Below are 16,721 nucleotides of genomic sequence, written 5' to 3'. Positions count from 1 at the left end.
GACCACCGCTTTAGGGGCTTTGGACCTGGATTTGGATTGACAACCACCTTTTTCCCACCTCACGACGACACGACACCACGACCACGACCACGACGGCAAAGACCGCTGCGCCAGCTCCTCGACGAGTCGCCGCCGATACCTTTTGACTTTTTTGCTCGTCTGATGTAAGGACGACGCACCATCATCACCTCGAGACGATACCAAGGCGCGCAGACTACTGCGCCCAGCGGGACGATCCGTGAGAAGGAACCCATCCCGACAGCGTAACGACCACCGACGAGACGATTCCCACACCTCGTATCTATCTCCTCCCACATTCGACGGCAGTGCTGAGCTGCCCGTTGGGGACCAGTCCCCCCTTGCGCGCGTATGAGCTGGCAGGTGGTTCCGGGTATGGGGTCGAACGTAGGCAACGGCATGGGCGGGCCTGGAGGGAACGAGATGGGCGGCGCGATGCAGGGCAACGGCGGCAACCAGCCTCATGCGACCGAGTATACACTACAGGGTACGTTGCTTAACGCGACCATTGAGTCTCTTCGTCATTTGTACTGACTGCGATGCTCTTCAGGTGTTATGCGCTTCCTCCAAACCGAATGGCACCGTCACGAGCGGGACAGGAATGCTTGGGAGATTGACCGCCAGGAGATGAAGGCTAGGATAGCTTCCCTCGAAGGCCAGGCAAGAAGGGCCGACGCAACGCAAAAGGCACTTAAGAAATACGTCGCCATTCTCGAGAAGAAGGTTAAAGACCAGGCTGCACAGCTCAAGGGCGGTGCCAAAGCAGGCGAAGATGCTGCAAATGCTGAAAAGGATCGCGCTGCCCTGGTCCAGGAGAAGCTCCGACGTGGGTTTTCAGTCCTCGCTCTACCAAATGACAAACGAAGCATTAGCTAACAGTGTTATGCAGCTTCCTCCAAGAAACCATTCGATGCCCATGGTGGCGAGCTCGACGTCGATAAAGCCGACGATGAATCGCAGCGGGCCGACCTCAAGTCTTTCCTGGATCAGTGCCAGGCCGAGTTTACCTATCTGATGATTACCCCGGCGAATCCTCTACCACCACGAGATTCGCCCCCTCTCCCTATACTCGAGGACCTGCGCGAAGGCGAGCCGTTTGGCGTACCTGGTGGTAAGCCATTCCAGGAGCCGCCCTTCCCCTTTGCCTCATCGTCTCTTGTGCCACAAAACCATGTCCGCGAAGCCAACCGCCCACCTCCCGCCCCGAATCATGCACCCCCGATGCAGCGAAGTCAACCAACGAGTTTCCAAGTCAAACCTGTCGATCAGCAACAGCAACAGCAACTACAGCAGCAGCAGCAGCAGCATCAACAACCACAACAACAGCACCAACAGCAAATGCCACCCCCCGCACAAGAACCTGCACCCCCTGTCATGTATGCCGCCGGCACTGAATGGCCTCAGCCGATGTCGGCAACTGGCCGTATGCTCGACGACAATATGCAACGCCCCAGCCATGCCGTCGAGTCCATCAGTAGCGTAGAGCCAACGGAAGAATCTCAACCTAGTCGCCCTGCCCCTGAGACCGACGGCTGGGACTTCTCCGACGGATCATTTGCCGATGCCAACTCGTCGCAATCTCTACAGCACATCACCAACAGGCCCGATACCGACGCATTCCCCACCGCAGACAATCTTCCAAAGTCGCCCAACCGTGGACCGAGCTCCCATCGCCGCAAAGGATCAATGTCGCGGAGACGCAGCGCAGACCACGAGCTATCATTGAATTCGGCTGCTCAGAAGGCCGAAACGGGCAATTTCAAACTTCGATTCGGCCTGCGAGGCCATCTGGACACCGTACGCACCGTCATCTTCTCTGGTGGTGGCAGCCCCGGTGAACCTGAGATCTGCACAGCAGGCGATGATGGCATGATCAAGCGATTCCACATTCCTCGTGCCGATAACCATGGCCAGACCAATGCTGCGTCAGATCTCGACGTGACAGCTAACTTCTCTCATCGTGGTCACGCTGGAGGCGTGCTCTGTTTGACGTCCTGGTCGCCTTCGCCAAACTTCTCCACCGGTGGTCGCGCCCAAGGTGACGGCTGGATCTTTTCCGGCGGTCAAGATGCTACCATCAGGGTATGGGAACGTGGTAGAGTTGACCCCAAGGCTACCCTCGAGGGCCACACCGACGCTGTATGGGCGTTGTGCGTGCTGCCGACCACATTGGGCGCAGTCTTCGGCCAGAACAGCCAATACGGAAGCCCCGATCGTATCCTGCTCGTCTCTGGCGGCGCTGATGGATCTGTCCGTCTGTGGTCCGTCAGCGCGCCGCCTCAGTTGACCTCACCTCAGCCGGGAACGAACAGAGCTGGTCCGACGGGCAGCAGAGGCCGTGTCCGCGGTAATTCGATGAGTTCTGGAAGTGCCTTCTCTAGCACCCCGCAGCCCAATATGGCATCGAGCTCCCCCTTCAACCACACGCTTGTCCACAACATTAAGAGGCCGGATGGCTCTGACGCCAGCCCTACATGCATCACTTCCCTCAGCCCTAGCGGCGACACGTTCGTCGTCTCTTACTCTGACGCAGCCATTCTCGTCTATGATACCCGGACAGGTGAACAGACTGGCACAATGGACAGCTCCGAGACATACGACGGTTCAATCAACACCAGTGTCAACGCTGTTGTTGCGACAACAGTTGGTTTGGAACAGCCCCAGGGCGGGCTGTCTGAGGAAGATGGCAGTGCCGGCGGTGGACCAACCGGTGGTGGAGGCAGATCCATGGCAGGATCCGGGGTTGAAGGCGTCATTATATCTGGACACGAGGACCGGTTCGTCCGCTTTTTCGATGCTAACAGCGGTAAGTTATGAAAGTCAGATGTGTGCGATGATGTGCTGATTGAACGCTCAGGCCAATGTACCTACAACATGCTGGCCCACCCGGCATCGATTTCGGGCCTATCACTTAGTCCAGACGGCCGCGAGCTTGTCAGCGCAGGCCATGATGCCTCGCTGCGATTCTGGAGTCTCGAGAAGCGATCCTGCACGCAGGAGATTACGAGTCACCGCATCATGCGTGGTGAGGGCGTCTGCTCTGTTGTCTGGAGTCAAGACGGCAAGTGGGTTGTTAGCGGTGGTGGGGATGGCGTGGTGAAGGTATTTGCGCGGTAGACGGCGGAGGTTGTGGTTGAGTGAGGAAGAGACAGGAAAAGAGAGAGAGAGAGAAAATATACAACAGCAGCAGCAGCATAGCGTCCGTTGAAATGGCGTTGTCTTTGGGTCATTACTTGCTACGGGATGGATGTCTGAAAAGATGGTCTGCTCTCCGAGCTGATTGTGTCCGAGCATGGGAGAAGAAGATGATGAAGAGGGTGTTGTGGGACTTTTTTTTTTTTTTTTTCCAACTTGTATTTTGGGCATGAAGTATAAGACTCTCGGGGCTTTTGGCTGCAGCAGTGGGCTCGCGAGCCAGATAGGGAAAAGACAGAAAACGAGGGGATGAAATGGAACAGGATAAGGGGGCGTGGACCGGCGCGGCCGATCCGCGTCCTGTTGTAATATTGTACTGGGGCATCATTATTGTTCATCACACGTCGATACCCTTACACTTCACCAACCAGCCCAACCAAACCGACCGACGTCCCCCTTTGCTTGCCTGTCGTTTGGTGGACTCTGGACCATGGTCTCTGTTTCTACGTACATAGCTTCTTCTTTACGGGTGAAGAGAATAGATGATTGTATGATTCTGGGTATTAAGATAAGCTGTTGTTATAAATCATCAAGGCTGCTGCTGTCGCTGCTGTGAATGAAGGAAGGTCTGCTGACCGCGGACAAAATCATGGAATATGAGGCCTAGAACTCCAACTCCTCGACCTCCATGCCACATCCGTTGCACTTCTTCACCGTCATACCCTCCTCATTCTCAACCGCTCGTCCCCAATCGTGAACGTGCTTGCCACCGCCCACCGAGTCTCCAAACTTTCTCGGTCCCGCGCCGGCGGCCGTGGTGGCCTGCTGTCTGCGAATGGCCTCAGTTCTGGTCTTTCGCTTGAGATCGTTAAGCTTATCCCTGAACTTGGCCTCCTTGCGCCTCTTCTTGTCGGCCTCGCGCTTGGCGAACTCGGCGTCGAGCTTCTCGGCGGAGCCCCATTTCGTCGTGAAGGCGTACTCTTCCACCTGCATACGGAGGAACAGCATCATGTCGTGCCAGTGCGACTTGTGCGGGTTCGGTCGCGAGAGGTGGGGGAGGAGATCGGCGTCTTTGAGTTCCTCGTCGGTGAGGAGATAGTCCTCTTTACACTCCGTCTTTGTGAGGAGCGAGTATTTGTCGGGCAGCTTGTCTTTGCAGGCGTGACAGACCTGAATCCCAAAAATCTCGTCCCAGACAAAGTCGATTTCGTACGAGGAGCAGTCGGCGCATTTCTTGCGCATGGTGGAGTCGGCGAGGACGCTGAGGCCGGGCTCAAAGGGTCCTGCTTTCTGCCGGCGGAGTTTCTTGAGGAGCTGGAGGCGCTCCCATTCCTGCGAGGACATGCCTTTTGGTTTCTCTTCCTGGGGCGGGCCGCCCGGTTTCACCTTGGGCACGAGGGCCGTGTTGTGCGGGTCGTCTTCTGCTGTGAGGAAGCCGCCCTTTGTGTCTGTCATGGCGGACATGTTGTAGTCGACGAATTTGGCAAAGTTGCGCGCCGGGCGCGGGGCGGCGTTTGTGTCGCGGGCATCGCGGTTCGTTGACGGGTGCGATTCTGCAGCAGCAGCAGCAGGATTTGACGTTGAGATGGAAGAGTGTGGGCGTTTGCGGGAAATGTCTGTCGCTTGGGAGGCGCCGGCGTTGGTGATGTGGACGTCATTGGTGGCTACGAAGCCCGAGGCGGTTTTGGGAGTCGGGATTGCGCCTGAGGCGGCGAGTTCGGCGTCGCGGCGGTCGCGGATTGCTTTCGCTTTGAGGCGGGATTCTTCCTGCGGTGGGGATTCATTCGTTTAGTGCTGGGGAGGTCCGAGGAAGACTGAGGATTTGAGGATTCATTGACTCACCATGCGACGGATTGCTGCTGGTGTTGGAGGGGTCCTGGCGGGCAGCGGCGCCGTTGCCGGGTTTGGCGGTGGTGTTGATGGGCGCACCATTGCGAATGTCTGGTTGGAAACAGTTGAGAGTATCTGAAGCGTCGTGGTGGTGTAGAAAGACGGTCGGGTATGGAGGATATAAGTGGGAGACGTGAATCTTCGTGCGCGCGGAGGGGCAACTTTTTGGAGAAAACGATTATGTCACTACGGAAGTCGCGAACGCACGTGCCTTGCTGCTGCTGTGACCGAGCCACACCGAAGTGGCAGGAGGGAACGGAACTGGCGGAGCTGTCAGACACGAATTGGAGCTAATAAAAAGTACCTTTGGGAGGCTACAGAGTAAGATAAGGTATCTTTGAAATAGTCATGGTAGAGATGGCGAAAACGAACAGAGTGCGGATTAATGAGCTGTATTTTGACGAGACTGAGCATCTACGCGACCAGTACGGAGTATTGCCGCTTCAATTTCGAGAGAATCGCATCATGCTGGGAAAATTTACTTCCCAGTCGTGCCAGCGTATCCCTTTATTGCCTCCAGGTGGGTATAGTAACATATATGACCACCCTTGCACGCAACCAAAAAACGTCTCCTGTATGACCAATGGTGACCCCCTATTTTGATTTTGTATTTTGTTCACAATACGACTGTCCGTTTTCCCCCAAGCACCAACTACGACGGGCGACGAGAGCGAGCAGACATTTACTCCTCCTTGGCACCACCGCGGCCGGCACGCTCGGCAGTCTCGATGGCTTTCTTGTCGCTGGCAGCGGGGCCGCTCTGGAGACCCTGCATGAAGCCGGCGGGCGCCTTGAAGGGGCGCTTGAGGTCGCCAGCGGCGGGCTGGCCAAAGACGTGGATCTTGACGAGGTTGCTCTCGAGGGCGCTCTTGAGGGGGATGATGGACTGGATCAGGAGAGGGTTGGTGTACTTCATGTAGATGTGCATGAAGGCCATCATAGCGATACCCATGGCCTGGGAGCGGAAGGCTTGGCGAAGCTGGGTGGTGTCGTAGGCGTGGATGGTGGTGGTGACGAGCTTGCCCTCCTCGGCGGATCCCATCGCTGGGGGCTCGACGTACTTGAGCGTGGTAAGGTCTACTGTCTGTCAGCAACTGCTTCGATAACCCTGTACGATTTCACGAAGTGAACGCACCCTTCTTCTTGTTAATCTGAGCTTGGACGTAGAGGTAGATGATGGCGATGATGATGTTGCTGGCAATGTAGCCGGCGCGGCACATGTTCAGTACGTTGGGGTCTTCGAAGGGGACCTTGCGGGAGACCTGCACCATGCCGAGCATGATGATCAGGTTGGTGCTGCGGCATTGTCAGTATAGGTATTCGACGTCGTTGCTGTAGGCGCGCAAGGAAACATTGAAATCAGAGATTTGCAATGCGATTCGGTGCGATGGATGGAAACGCAGAGGGGGCAACGTACATCTGAGGGCTGACCATTTTGGCGGTTTGCGACGGAACTAATGGGAGTTTGATTGGGAATAATTGGAAAGAAGGACGAGGACAGCGAAGAACCTCGAGGTCGCAAGAGAGAGAGAGAGGGCTGGTTGGTTTAAGGTATTAATAGGAGAGCAGAGGAGGAGGCTGGCAGGATGCAGAGGCGAAGACGGCGCGGCGTGGAGTTGGCGAGTTTTTGTACGGTTTAGCGCGTGAGGGCGAGGGCGTCTTTGGGGGCGATGGGGAAGACACTCGGAGAGGGTGAGGTGGTCGAAACGGCGCCCGTCCAGTGGGTTGGTTGTGTGTGTGTGTGTGTGCGGCCTGGCTGGGGGGTGGAGTTGGAGGAGGTGGAGGTACCCTTGGATGAGGGAGGTACCTTTTTAGTGTGCAGCACTGCAATTTAGATGGTGGTTTCCTGGGTAGGTACCTCCTGGCCTACCATAAAGGCGTGCTAAGTTCGGGGTCCAGCGGGCTGCGGGATGGCGAATTGCAAAATAGCACAATTTTTAGTCCAAAGCTCTGTCAGTTTCTGTAGCATTCCGCTGCACTCTTTTTGGTCCTTTTCGGGGTCATGCAAGGGTGTCTGCGCATGCGCGTGTTGCCTGTATCTGTACCTGGCGAGCCTCACCTCTATGATTTATCACATTGTTCAAGGTCTCTCTCTTCCTCTGGTAACATTGTATTAAAAAAATAGTCTGTCTGTTTGTGTGCCTCTCTATCGTCTCTCTGTAGCACATATGCGAGACGGCACATTGCAACTGTTGAGTTGCCTGAAGCCGAGGAAGGGTGCTAAGACTAAGACAAAAACTACCCAAGGCAACATGCCACGCATTCAGTGGCTGGGAACTTGGAGAAAACGCCACCGGGCCTTGAATTCTGACAAGTCCGATTCCCCGCGTTTGCACTTGGGACTTTCAGATGTGTGAGGTTCTTGTGAGAGGCAGGCTCTTCTGACTTGTGGGATCATATAGGCAGGCGACTCTTGTTGGAGGCTCGGACTACGAGATCAGCGATGCCAATTCCAACAAAATAAGGTGAGAGGACACGTTCGTAAATTGCAACGTGGGGAATCCTGTCAGCTATATCCACCACCTGCCTGATTGAGACAGCTCACTTTTTGCCTCATCTTACAGCTGAGATTTGGTCATGCATCGCTGATAATCAACCAACACTAGCATCAGCTATCATTCACCTATCGCTTTGTGACTGACAACTACCCAATTCGTGATTGCCTCAACTACCAGCTGTTCTTATCGTAAAAGTTAGTCACGAATCCACAACTACACCTGTATCACCACAAGTGCAACAGCAAATACGAATGAAACTGGGCTTTTCATATTCCAGATATGTACACCAGGGGCCAGGATACCCACGATCAATATCTACATTGAGAATTTCATCAGACTTCAGCAACCATGTCCACGGACAGGTAACTGCGTCTTCCGGCAACAACGCCGCCGTCAAAATCACGTGGCGCCGGCCGCATGCTCCACTTCCGTCGATATGCACCCCGTAAAAGGTACGTATCCACCCCGATGTCCGGAATAGCCTCAAATGAAGCTCTTGAGAATCGGGAGGTAAGTTCCGTATGCCTTTCCAGTCGTGGGCTCCATGGAGTACATGTAGTCCGCCCACCAAGGTCCAGCAGCCCACCAGAGCACCTGCATTGGCGATTGTTAGCGGCTATCAGCATAAGAGAAACGTTTGAAAACATGAACCACTTACACCTCTCCACTGCTCAGAGTTGTCCGCGAGGTGCTGGAGGGCACCCTTGACGGCAGTCTCGCACTGGGTGTTGACACCAGCGCCAATCTCGCCGAGAACACCCTGCTTGTTGTTGTCCTTGAGCCACTTGGTGGCAACGGCGAGGCGCTCGGCGCCAATGGTGCTGCTGACACAGGCCTCGTTGGTGCCGGAGCCGTCCGTGTCGAGGTACTGGTGCATCTCGTAAAAGAGAAGTTTGCCGGTCGAGTCGGACGGGTCCGTGAGGTTCTTGAGGGCGTCGCCGGAGCCGCTCTCGATCCAGTGCCACGCGCCAGAATACGAGTTGCCCTCGATGAAGATGTTCTGCTTCGTGGCGCCCGCCGCGCGGATGTTGGTGATGGCGGCCTGGTTCAGGTCGTGGACGAGCGTGTTGTCCATGTCGTGGTACTCGTTGTTGGTGTCAAAGATGACCTTGTCGTTGTCCTTGAAACGGGCGGCCACCGTCTTCCACCACGCACCAAAGTCGGCGGAGCTGGTGATGATGTTGCCGTAGTAGCGGCCGTAGTTGTGGGGGTCGATGACGGCGTAGGAGCCCTTGGAGGTGACGTCCTTGACGAGCTGCGACCAAAGTATTAGGATACCTTACGTATGTCCACCATCCGCAGGCTGCGCAAAAGACTTACATCCTCAAGACCAGAGAAGTAGGTCTCGTTGATCGTACCAGTCAACTTGTCGGGAATGATACGCTCCATCATCGTTCCGATACGGAAAGTGTTGAGGCCCTGGGCTCTAAGGGTCTAAAACCACCAAGTCAGCTACCTCATGGCATCATCGTCTGTGTTGCTCACATCAATGGCGGTCTTGTTGGGCCATGTGTACTCCTTGCCCAGCTGTCCGGGAAGGGTACCCTGACCGAACTCGCCACCGCTCTCGTTGACACCAGTGAAGAGGAACTTGCCGGCGCGCTTCTCCTTGGCGCCGTCAATGGGGGCCGCCAGGACCGATGCGACGGACGCAGCTCCGAGAGCAATGTTGGAAAACTTCATGATTCTTGATCGAAGAAAGGAACGAAAAGGGTTAGACTAGAAAAGAAGGTAAACAGGTCGGATGCAGTCCAAGCAATAGCCAAGATCAACCCTAGAGTGGCTCCGAGGTATGGCAGACTTTATATCCTCGTGGCCGGGATCCTCTCTCTCAGTCTTCCTCCTCTCCCTCATCTCCTCATTCGTCTCCTCTCTCATCCGTCTCTCGTTTACAGTTCAGTTCAGGGGGGTGGGACGGGATGGTAAAGATGGTACCGACACATGGACAATAGTGGACTGTCGACAGGAAAAGTTGCCTGTTACGAACGTTTGGGGGAGAATCACCAGGTCACCCCCCTACAATATCATGACGGAGTCCCTTGCTCCGTCCCATGTATAATGGCATGTATAATGGCAAAACACCACACGATTTGTGGGAAAAGAGGGAACGCAATCAACGAGGGGGGGCCGGTCACTTTGCTTCTCAAAGTCTAGTCTGGACACTCTGGAGCCCGTGGAAGCGGCGAGCCTCACCAAACTAAGCTTGCTTGGCATGGATGATGTGCCGCGTGGGGTAGTCCCCGGTAGGGGAGAGCACGATCTCGGGACCTGGACCTCCTAGTGCTGGTTCTGCTGGACCTCCTGGGACCTTGCAGGCGCCAAACTACGGTTCATGGTTCACATTTGATGCCGAGAGTGCCGAGCAATGCGGCTGCTTCGTACAGTCGTACAGTTGGGGAGCTTTCGTTTGCCGCCTGGATTAGATTGCGTGCAGGCCTAGTCTGAAGTTGTTTGGCTACACGGCATCATCATCGAAGGGGGATCGGGGATAATCTGGCAGGCAGTCGAGTCGAGTGGCGGAGGGTGACATGCTCCGGTATTTGCGCAAATTTCCCGCGGGTGACAAGTGCCGGCATGAGAGACAAGAAAAGCAAAGTGCGACGCAACAGTAGACAGAAAGAGACTGACAAGTCGGACTCGTGGTTCGCTAACAGGCTTTGAAGTGTCGTTGGTCCCAAAGGGGGGGAATAAAGTTGGCTGTTTCAAGTCGCCGGGGGAATTCCCTCCGCGTGATCGCTGGTATAGCACCTGGAATTAAGGGATCGCCAAACCCCACAATGATCATCAAGATGGGACTTGAGAGCTGCGAGGGGGGCCAAATTGAGCCGCGAACTCGGGACGGCGGCGCGAGAAGGTTACAAATAGAGGATGTGGCTGTTCAAGGAGACGGCTGGCAGAGAAGGGTGGTGTTAGTAGGCTTATAGAGTACGGAGTACAATGACGTGATATAAAAGACATGAGATCAGGGGAACAAGCCGTTCAAGCCAGAATCACTAGACTTGTGGCCGGCGGACCTCTCTCAGTAGACTTTGGGAGTTGGCGGCCAGCAGGGAGATCCTTGGATGCTGCACTATTGAAAAACTTTGGACTGAGTCGTTTCAACAGAGTTTGCGGTTGAGGAAACAAGTTGATCGATAGCTCTGCACACTCTGCTTTACCGTCGCCGTTGCCAACTGAAGCAGTATGGAACGGCCTTCCGAGCGTGCACTGAGAAGCAGAACAGAAAAGTACGAAGGCCATAATCTGGAAAGCCTCTCTCCATCTTTGCTATCTCCACGTGAAACTTGAAATCATTTGGGGACTTTAGGTAGAGGGAGGAACGGATACTATTGGATTTAGTAACTCTGGCTCAAGTTACCTGCGCCCATCAGTGACATTGGTGGAGAAGTTGTCGCTGCGTGCAGCGAACTATGATTAGCTAAGCCGGTATCTTATAGTCGGGTCCCAAGCACGGAGCACCGGCCGTTCACGTGACTCAACCGAATTCTGGAAGCTCGGAAATTCTTCCCGCGTGGCATCGCGACAGCCCAGAAGTGACTTGGAGGTGGAAGTAGCTATCAATCCCGTATCGCAAAAGGAGTCGCCAAAATGCAGCCAACACGACACCTCCTGAAGCGATCCGTGTGGAAAGGTAAGTCTTAGATACGTCATGTCGGATCGAACCTGGTGAACTGACAATTCGTTTATAGGACCTCACATTGTCCCGTAAGGACTCCCTCCCCTCCGCGAACACCCCTCAATCGAACCGGCCTCGAGTCTGACCTTGACGCAAATAGTCTCCCCATCGTGCGCCCCGCCCCCGGACAGAAGGTTGTACCCATCCGGACGCAGGCCCGTTCCGCCACGATCCTGCCCAACTTTGTCGGCCTCAAGTTCCAGGTTTACAACGGCAAGGCGTACATTGACGTGACGATTACGGAAGACATGGTCGGTCACAAGCTGGGAGAATTCTCGCCGTACGTTGGAACCATATTGGAGATGTTGAGGTTCTTAGGCGCTAACATTTGGCAGCACGAGAAAGCCCTTCATCTGGTCCAGGATGTAATAGGCGGCGACGGTCTTGGGATTTCAAAAGTTCATCAGCATGCGGACGGCGTCTGTCAGGGAGTGGAGAAAACATTTGTACAACAATGTCAAGATACCAGCGATATATACTGTAGCATAAGAATTTGGGGCCTTGTGCCGTTGACGATCCTCTGCTAGCCGAATGGATGTCCATATCGTAAACTTTCGAGCGCCTCTAACGTAGTGCTCGTCCAAAGGCGAACCTCCCGGTCATGTGAAACCCCGTTGACGCCATACCCAAGTCCGCCCAACGCCGTGGTATATGCACACCAGCCCAAAGAAATATTGGCAGCTCCCAGCTGCTCTGACCAACCTCCCTTATCGATAAAATTCGCTTCTCTTGACGTTGACTCCGTACTCGCCGACAGCCATGCCGAGATCCTCCATGGTAAGAACGGTCCTGTTCTGGCTGCCGCCCTGTCCACCACCGCCGTAGCCAGGTCTCTGAATACCAAGAGGTCCTCCGCGACTTTGGTCTTTTGCGCCGGCTGGACCTGTGGGTTGGCCCGGGATGGGGAATCCCGCCGCAGCACCGAGGTTGCCCATGGGGTTATTGGCGTTGGAGTTTGAGGCGCGAATGCGGCTGTACTGATATGCGTCGGCAGAGATATCGGCTATGAACTTTTGCGTTGCGAGGGCGAGCAGGCGCGCCAGGCGCGGGTCGGTCTGCGGTGGTGGGGGGAGGCCGGCCTTGGTCATGTAGTAGTTTGTGACTGCATCAGGGATCTAAGCAGGTGAAAGCTGTCAGTCGGTATTCGATCCCCTGCAAATTGTTGTTGAGACTTACAATGGGAGCATAGTCGTCCATCTTGGTCAAGAACTCGCGAAGAGACATGTCCTTGCGGGTAATGGCCTTGGGCTCTGGGCCAGGCGCAACTGCCTCGGGGACAGCCGCGGCATCAGCTGGGGCGGCGGCGGCATCGGTCGTCGTCTCTTGCGTGTTGGGCGCGGTGGGCGCCTGCTCGGCAGTCTCTGGTGCAGTCGTCGACATTGTGATCGCGGCGCGTGAAGAGCAGAGATATTGGTGATAATGCCGGATAGAAGGAAATCGAGTCAAGACCGCGCGGTACCACAAGGCTGATGAGGCTGGTGATGTAAGGTGAGGTTCGCCTTGCGCGAGACGCGGGAGTGGCGTCAGTGTCACGTGTCGCGCAGCTGAGCCACTTTTGCAACCGTAGGCAGGTACCTTCCGCGGTCCACCTTCTCACCTTCGCGGTTCTCCACAGCCAAGGTCAGCACCTCTGCTGCTCTGCATCCGTGTTCACTACTCCGTACGCAGTACCTTTTGGTCTGTGCACTTGAATTCCAGCGTCTGATTTAAGCTTCAACAGGGGTACCACACACGATCATGGCGGTGCTACAGGCAAAGTGGCGGTTACGGAGCCATCCATATTACGGGCAAATGACTAGCTTTCTAAACATCAAACTACACACTACTTATTACTGGGTGTGCCAAGACGGGAAAATGCTGCGTACGGAAAGAAGTGGTTTACCGAGCTTTCAATTAAACAACCGGTAAAGACCTGACGGGTCTCGCCGACACTCCGCTAGCATCTGTCTTCCTGCTAGCCCCCTAATCGCTCTTCATGAATTGGCAACTCCCCTACCTTGATCAAAGCACCAAAGCTTACGGCTACCTAAGGTTAAAGATTTTGTAGCATGGCAATCACTGTGATCGTATCGCTAAGCTGGGTTACGATCTGGACCAAGGTCCGTACTAGCTCTTCAAGTACCGAGGAACATGGCTCGAAACCTGCGTAGGCTCTGCCCAGCTATACGTGAGATCGTACGGGCAATTATATAGAGAAGCATCTGAGGAATTTTTGTGCAAGGGGACGCTACCAAGATTGATAACCGAGGATGAACCATGCTCCTGGAGTCCGCAGTATGGGGTCGCCGTGACTCGTTAACCCAGCCAACCTGCAATCTCATATAAGAAGCTTTGCTTGATATATGAACCGTATCTTGGGCTCACCTATGTGCATGGAAAGGCTGGAACCGGGCGCAGTAATTCGGGCGTTTTCGTTGTCTTCGATACCGAATTTCGGCCACCGGGAGGTATTTGTCGGCCGTCTTTTCTACGAAGTTGATCATTAATCGAAGTCTTGGCACATGGGCTTCTCTATCGGTGACGGGGTGATATTTCCATCTTCAGGTTTGTCAAGAAATATGGGTCGCCTCCTCAAGAATACACATAAATGTTGCAAAAGCCCAGCATCTCTTCTTACTTAAGGTCGATTGCTTAGTTCATCTTAACCCAACATAACAGTCGAATATCCAAAATCTATCGAAATGCAATTCCCTTCATCTACTGCCGTTCTCGCTCTTTTCGGCCTTCTTGCCTCTCAGGCAGTAGCTCAGCAGGTTGTAAGTGAACATGCAATGCCCAACTGAGACTTGACTGAAGAGGAACCCGCTGATACCCCATGCTCGATAGGAGTGCAACTGTACATGAATACTTTGACTTTTCCCTCAATGGACTCTCACTGATGTCATACAGCTTGCATAGCGGCGTGCGAAAGAAGGCCTGGCGTATGCTGGGGTGGAGACAACATTGGCTACTGCAAGAACCTCTGTGGTCCAAACTGCCCCTGCACATTCTAGAGGATGAATCATTGGGTTTATCGCTGGGTGCACAAGTCATTGAAACCTGACTAGATCCTTAGAAAGAATCAACAATCTAGTATACTATCACTGTTCGATGAAGGCAGTACTGAACTCTCGTTCTTGCTTGCACCGTGCTGGTATTCGAAGTTGACCATAACCAGGACGGTGATCTCTAACGTACAGCACCGCGCCAGTGATATCGTTGTCTGATTAATCAGAAACACTGTCTTTTGACTTCAGTAGGTAAACAGAAGCGTGGTGTGGTTGCCTGTGCGCAGTAGTCTTCGGTTCTCGTTCATCAGCATCCATCTCAGAATCCAGGCCATGACCGCGGCTGCCACGGAGAATGCAGCGCTGGACAGCATAGCCGTGGTATACCGAGGTGCGTCTGATTCTGGCCAGAGATACTGAAACAGTCAGGGAGGTTGCCAAGAATCATTCGAGATGGAATAAAGAGGCGGTGACTTACTGGGGTGTAAATAGAACCGATGGTGGCGATGGTGTTAACCAAGGCGAGGGAAACTGCTTTCTTCTCCCTCGTTTGGCCACAGGTGCTTGAGACCCAGCCGAGAATGATAGAGTTACATGCATAGACACCGCTTGCAAAGGTGCACATAGCAAAGTACCTCGCACCGACATTCAAAGTACTACAAGCTAGCACGAAGCCAAAAACCGCGACAGCTTTGGCAATGGTAATGTGCCAGACTCGTTCGTTGAAGTGACCTGACGATATTCGTCAGTAGTGCGCACGTACGATTGCTCAATGACCTCACCTGAGCTAGCAGCCCATGATATGGTTGCAATACCGGAGATGATGTAGGGGGGGCATGTTAAGGCGAGCGTTACGTTTCGGCCGAAACCCAGCGTTTCGACAATAGTTGGGAAGAAGTTCTTGTAACCCGATGCGCTAAGATGCAAATGCTGCATAGTCACCAGAACCCAAAGACGCGGATCCCGCATGGCTTCAGAAAGACCGGCCCAAGTGCTGGTATTGGCTTGAAGTTGGACTGTATCAGCTGCAACTCGGGACTGCGCCAGCTTTCTCTCCTCTTCACTGAGCCAGCGAGTGTCGAGAGGTTGGTCAGGCAACAGAAAGGCCGATGAAACCGAAACGATAAAGCTGATGATGCCTTGAAGTATGAACAACCATCGCCATCCGCTTAGGCCAGCCACCTGGTCCATTTGGAAGACTCCTATGGCTATGAGACCAGCAAAAGCAGTGCCACATATGTTAGCTGTGAAGAGTATGGAAATTCGTGTTGCAATCTCCTTTCTGGTGTAGAAGATTCCTAGCAGATACAGAGCGCCGGGGTAGAACGGCGCTTCCGTGATGCCAAGGAAGAATCGAGTCAAAAGCAGGCCCTTAAAGTCTTTCGTCAAACCTGTCACGGTGCTGACTATTGACCAAAGGGCCATAGCTGAAGCCATGAACCATGAGGGCCTGACTCGTGTTATCAGCATGTCTGTTGATCTTTGTCAAATTCCGCCTGGAAGAAGAAGGGGGATTAGACCGCACTACTCGGAATTTGTCCTAGGATATATCCCACAAAGAGTATGGAAACACAGGTCTGGTATTCAACCGAGGTCAGACTAAGCTCCTCCTCGATGCCATCTAAACGGGCTACGGTAACGGCGTTTCGATCGAGGTAACTATCGTGAAGATGGTCAGGAAGAGTTTCTGCTTGAGCGCACGCCTACTGGTACGCTTACTTGAACCAGTACTGATAAGATAATACAACGATCAGCGTTCATTGTGAGATTTTTACACTAGACCATGAGTACGGTGTACCAACCATAATCCAAAGAACTGGCAAGATGATCCAGTCCAACTTCCGTACCAATCTTTTCTCAGCCGGGATTAGGCTCCCGTAGATTCCCGCGGGATCAGTCTCTGATGTGTCGATATGGGATTTCGGTACCGCCCTCAACTCCAGATGCTGACATAGGGCAACTTCATCTACTTTGGGTGCAGATGTAGACGCGAGCGCCTCAAGATGAGGCTGTTTGGAAGTGGCCATGTCGAATATTCCCTGATGGAAAAGGTGTATATACGTATCCGGATATGGAATAGTAGCTCCCAGACTCTCAGTTGAATAATTGTCGGGACTGCCAAAGAATCCCTAGTCCCCCTTCTTATATAGAACACGTATCAACGAGGTAGTTGCACTCCAGAGTATCTGAGGGATGGCCCAGGTTTCCCCGCATTATCCTGCGTCAGTACACCCGCTCGCTAGTGTACATGTATGTCTTCGTGACATGTTTTGAAAGATCTATGGAACGCTTAGCCGGGAACGCGTAATTTAGCCACGCCAATGATGGGCTTTTTGAGGCGACAAAAGGCTCTACGATGGCTGGGCGCAGCTCAGCGGACTAATACGGGTGCCGACAAGGCGACGGAGAATCTTGGACACTCCTGGCAAGATTTAACGGACATCGACGGACTGGCGCGGCTTGACACGGAAAGTCACGGATGCCTTGTAATAGCTGACACTAAAGCATGCGGAGATC

General features: G+C 53.9%; 9 protein-coding genes across 9 annotated transcripts; 2 read left to right on the top strand and 7 right to left on the bottom strand.

Annotated features, from left to right (window-relative positions):
* Window positions 1-369: 369 nt before the first annotated feature.
* Window positions 370-3,135, top strand: CCOS01_03969 (WD repeat domain-containing protein; the record flags this gene model as incomplete). The annotated part of the gene is made up of 4 exons (XM_060452152.1): window positions 370-505; window positions 569-844; window positions 908-2,824; window positions 2,876-3,135. 4 exons carry the CDS (start codon window positions 370-372, stop codon window positions 3,133-3,135), a joined length of 2,589 nt encoding a protein of 862 aa, XP_060318417.1.
* A 681-nt stretch (window positions 3,136-3,816) lies between these two features.
* Window positions 3,817-5,085, bottom strand: CCOS01_03968 (DNA repair protein; the record flags this gene model as incomplete). Its single annotated transcript, XM_060452151.1, has 2 exons — window positions 3,817-4,920; window positions 4,996-5,085. 2 exons carry the CDS (start codon window positions 5,083-5,085, stop codon window positions 3,817-3,819), a joined length of 1,194 nt encoding a protein of 397 aa, XP_060318416.1.
* A 640-nt stretch (window positions 5,086-5,725) lies between these two features.
* CCOS01_03967 (phosphate transporter) lies at window positions 5,726-6,477 on the bottom strand (the record flags this gene model as incomplete). Its single annotated transcript, XM_060452150.1, has 3 exons — window positions 5,726-6,120; window positions 6,179-6,339; window positions 6,461-6,477. The coding sequence occupies 3 exons, from the start codon at window positions 6,475-6,477 to the stop codon at window positions 5,726-5,728; spliced, it is 573 nt and encodes a 190-aa protein (XP_060318415.1).
* A 1,547-nt stretch (window positions 6,478-8,024) lies between these two features.
* CCOS01_03966 (cellulase) lies at window positions 8,025-9,224 on the bottom strand (the record flags this gene model as incomplete). Its single annotated transcript, XM_060452149.1, has 4 exons — window positions 8,025-8,135; window positions 8,200-8,796; window positions 8,862-8,975; window positions 9,027-9,224. 4 exons carry the CDS (start codon window positions 9,222-9,224, stop codon window positions 8,025-8,027), a joined length of 1,020 nt encoding a protein of 339 aa, XP_060318414.1.
* Window positions 9,225-10,520: 1,296 nt separating this feature from the next.
* Window positions 10,521-10,781, bottom strand: CCOS01_03965 (uncharacterized protein; the record flags this gene model as incomplete). Its single annotated transcript, XM_060452148.1, has 1 exon — window positions 10,521-10,781. The coding sequence occupies one exon, from the start codon at window positions 10,779-10,781 to the stop codon at window positions 10,521-10,523; it is 261 nt and encodes an 86-aa protein (XP_060318413.1).
* A 348-nt stretch (window positions 10,782-11,129) lies between these two features.
* On the top strand, window positions 11,130-11,586 carry CCOS01_03964 (37S ribosomal protein S19; the record flags this gene model as incomplete). Its single annotated transcript, XM_060452147.1, has 4 exons — window positions 11,130-11,172; window positions 11,231-11,246; window positions 11,318-11,497; window positions 11,553-11,586. The coding sequence occupies 4 exons, from the start codon at window positions 11,130-11,132 to the stop codon at window positions 11,584-11,586; spliced, it is 273 nt and encodes a 90-aa protein (XP_060318412.1).
* A 338-nt stretch (window positions 11,587-11,924) lies between these two features.
* CCOS01_03963 (transcription initiation factor TFIID 23-30kDa subunit) lies at window positions 11,925-12,597 on the bottom strand (the record flags this gene model as incomplete). The annotated part of the gene is made up of 2 exons (XM_060452146.1): window positions 11,925-12,332; window positions 12,394-12,597. The coding sequence occupies 2 exons, from the start codon at window positions 12,595-12,597 to the stop codon at window positions 11,925-11,927; spliced, it is 612 nt and encodes a 203-aa protein (XP_060318411.1).
* Window positions 12,598-13,331: 734 nt separating this feature from the next.
* CCOS01_03962 (uncharacterized protein) lies at window positions 13,332-13,538 on the bottom strand (the record flags this gene model as incomplete). Its single annotated transcript, XM_060452145.1, has 1 exon — window positions 13,332-13,538. The coding sequence occupies one exon, from the start codon at window positions 13,536-13,538 to the stop codon at window positions 13,332-13,334; it is 207 nt and encodes a 68-aa protein (XP_060318410.1).
* Window positions 13,539-14,449: 911 nt separating this feature from the next.
* CCOS01_03961 (uncharacterized protein) lies at window positions 14,450-15,629 on the bottom strand (the record flags this gene model as incomplete). The annotated part of the gene is made up of 3 exons (XM_060452144.1): window positions 14,450-14,620; window positions 14,683-14,936; window positions 14,987-15,629. The coding sequence occupies 3 exons, from the start codon at window positions 15,627-15,629 to the stop codon at window positions 14,450-14,452; spliced, it is 1,068 nt and encodes a 355-aa protein (XP_060318409.1).
* Between the last annotated feature and the right edge of the window lie 1,092 nt (window positions 15,630-16,721).

This window comes from Colletotrichum costaricense (assembly GCF_030867565.1).
Source record: "Colletotrichum costaricense strain IMI 309622 chromosome Unknown Scaffold_3.1, whole genome shotgun sequence".
NCBI classification, from domain to species: Eukaryota; Fungi; Ascomycota; class Sordariomycetes; order Glomerellales; family Glomerellaceae; genus Colletotrichum; species Colletotrichum costaricense.
Note: the sequence above shows the minus strand (reverse complement) of the source record. Positions and strands in the feature narration are given on the sequence as shown.